The sequence below is a fragment of the Pinus tabuliformis genome, chromosome 8 (assembly GCF_031772625.1).
Source record: "Pinus tabuliformis cultivar Carrire ecotype Pingquan chromosome 8, CPIR1, whole genome shotgun sequence".
NCBI classification, from domain to species: domain Eukaryota; kingdom Viridiplantae; phylum Streptophyta; class Pinopsida; order Pinales; family Pinaceae; genus Pinus; species Pinus tabuliformis.
The window spans coordinates 1,859,983,550-1,859,986,364 of NC_142294.1; the positions used below are offsets into that span (position 1 = coordinate 1,859,983,550).

The 2,815-nt window shown below is 42.1% G+C and overlaps 1 protein-coding gene across 1 annotated transcript; it reads right to left on the minus strand.

Annotated features, from left to right (window-relative positions):
• Window positions 1–268: 268 nt before the first annotated feature.
• Window positions 269–2,277, minus strand: LOC149243726 (TMV resistance protein N-like). The gene is made up of 4 exons (XM_089371289.1): window positions 1,784–2,277; window positions 616–1,672; window positions 383–485; window positions 269–300 (listed from the first exon to the last, which is right to left on the minus strand). Exons 1-4 carry the CDS (start codon window positions 2,275–2,277, stop codon window positions 269–271), a joined length of 1,686 nt encoding a protein of 561 aa, XP_089227415.1.
• Between the last annotated feature and the right edge of the window lie 538 nt (window positions 2,278–2,815).

The window sequence follows — 2,815 nt, forward strand, 5'->3', positions numbered from 1 at the left end:
TATGTCCATCTCATCGCTACCCGCCTCCTCAGTTATGTTGTGCTAGAAGAAATACACCTGGACATGGCTCTGGGATTGGGAAATCAAGTCAGTTAAGTGCAGGTTGAAAAACATATAGAATTAGGAACAAAATGACCGGTAAAATGTTCACTAAGATATGCTGAAGTCTTAATTGAAGCTTGCCATACTAACTCTCCCAACATATTGCACTTGTAAAGTAGAAAATGTACATCTTCACATACAAAGGAGCTGTACACCTTCAGGTCACCTAATGTCCTGTAATTGTAAGCCTGATGCGGCCTGAGAATCACATTAACGAGTTTAAATATTTATCTTTAAAACAACAACAAAATAAAATAAGACAAAGACCAAATACTCATACCTGGGATTGCCAAAATTGACCTATATTGTACAAGCAGAGCCTCAGTGGGTTGCGCGTTGGGAAGAAGCGAAATTCTTCTACGGAAATATGTACGGCCAATTGCCTAAGTTGATCGTGCATCGTAATTGATATACAAATATTATTGCTTCGGATGATCTGAAGCAAGAAAACAGAACGGTGAACAAAGGTAAGCATCCACATGGGCTACCGAACTAGGCTAAAACGAGTCTTACCGGATATTTCTGTTTTCTGTACTCAATTTTATCATCCGACATGCCATTGGAAATGTCCACAGGGGGCGGTATTTCCCGTTTTGTGTCATAGTGAAAGTCCACGAGGCATTTTTGATGGAGAGTTTCAAGATAGTCCCCAATTCTGCTGTTGCCATACAATTCTTCCAACACCCGAATCGCTAATTCCTTTTCTTCTCCAACTAAGAAACAACCAATGTCCAAGAATACCTCCTTCTCTTCGGGGTCCAGGGCTCCGTAACTCACTCTTAACGACTTTATTATTTCGTGTGGCAGTGTTGTTCGCAACTTTTCCAGCTGGTGCCAGCAATACTCTTTGCTACGGTGACCAACAAAGAGTCCGCCCAAAACTTTCAAGGACAAAGGTAGTCCCCCACAAATTTGCAAGAACCCCTCGACCAAATCTTCGAATCCTTCATATGGTATATGTTGAGAAAAAGCGTGCCGGCAGAAGAGCTCTCTGGCATGCCTTTTACGCAATGGCTTTATATCATAAACTACAGTTTTTGCAGAAGACCGCCTGAGTACTTCCTTATCACGAGATGTGATCAATATCAGACTCCCAGATGCCACGGCATCCACATATAGCAGACTCTCTATTTGATATATACTTTCAACATCATCCAGAACGATAAAAACTGGGGGTAGACGTGGTAACCAATCTCGTAAAATACCTCTTCCTTGGGAGGTATTGTCAATATGACGCGAATCATAATTACCCAGCAGATCACGAAGGAGCTTCTGCTGCAAACATGGCAAATCCCCTGTTCTGATTTCACATAAAATACTCGATCTACTAAAATTGGGGCGTTTCAAGTTGTAGAGATGTTTAGCGAGAGTTGATTTTCCTACGCCGCCCATTCCCGCAATACCCACAATCGTTGTACCGTTTGAATGGCGGTATTGCAGAATTTCATTTTGAAAATCTTCAGCCGCTTGATCGAGGCCGACGGGGTATTTAGCGACTTCTAACGCTTCCCGTTTAAATACCTCTTTTAGTACGCTATCCACAATTTCCTCCAAAATCTCCCCATAGTCACTAGAAAAGCAGAAACATTAGGATTAGCAGTTAGGAAAATATCAAAGGGTGTTCTTTTACATTTTTCTCAATTTCGCAAATTCAGTGATAGATAAGTAAAGTAGGATTCACCTTTCATCCGTCTTGAACAATAGGCCAGAAATCATGGAGGCTTCCACCAGGTCTGCCTTCCATTTCTGGATGACTTCCATGGCAACTCTGCCTTTGCGCCGGTGTTCCTCAAAGGCCATCGCGTAAAGGCCCCTCTCAATGTAACGCAGGTCTTTAGGCTCCACGGTAAAAAATACAGGAATAATCATGGTGTTGCGCTCATGACGTGACTTCAAAATCCAGTCAAGCTCTTCCAGGCACCAACTCGATTCAGCATAACGGCGAGAAAAGACTGCAACATGAACGGAGGAACTCCGAATGGCGCTGATGATTGCAGGGGGCAGAATATCTCCCGCGTGAATCTCCTTTTCATCGAGGAAAACGCGCAGCCCGTGACATTTAGTGAGGCGATGGTAGATGAGGCTGGCCAGAGTCTTTTTGACATCGGGTCCCCTGTGATTTATGAAAACTTGGTATGGTGCCGCCACTGGCACTGTCTCTGGCAATTGCTCCATGGACGATATGGAATTCGTCGTCCGATCGAAGATTAGAGGAACACTTCGCGTGATAGAGAGGCGAAGATTCATGAGCAATGGGAGAATAGAGACTAATGTGAACGGTATTTAATGTGGGTTTGTGCTCTGTTTTAGAGAGGCGAAGATTCAGGAGGCAATGGGAGAATATGAGACTAATGTGAAAGGTATTTAATGTGTTTGTGTTCTGTTTCTTTTTCTGTTGACCTAGCTTGCATGAGGCTCCGGTAACTGTGGGATGCTAGATTGGTGTTTCTTGGAATACTTGTGTCACTGGAAGTGATGCTTTTTAACCATTGCTTTACTTTTATTGTGAAATTTGAACACTTGTGATTTCATGAAGATTAAGTCAATGTACATTTTATAAATTTGATTTTGGTAAAAATTACGTGTAACGATAAGTACAAGTGGAGTGACCACATCTTTCTCAAAAGAATAATCACAATTTCCAAAAACATAATCTATTTTCCCAAATAATGAGTACCACAAAGAAATCGATTAAATTCCACCCCCTAATTTT

Bases quoted from the DNA above. Each gene is read 5' to 3' on its own strand.
- LOC149243726 (XM_089371289.1), bottom strand. From the start codon at position 2,277: ATGGAGCAATTGCCAGAGACAGTGCCAGTGGCGGCACCATACCAAGTT. The intron at 1,673-1,783 runs GTGAATCCTACT...CTGCTTTTCTAG, and splicing joins TTGTTCAAGACGGATGAAAG to TGACTATGGGGAGATTTTGG. The intron at 486-615 runs GTAAGACTCGTT...CGATCAACTTAG, and splicing joins ACAGAAAACAGAAATATCCG to GCAATTGGCCGTACATATTT.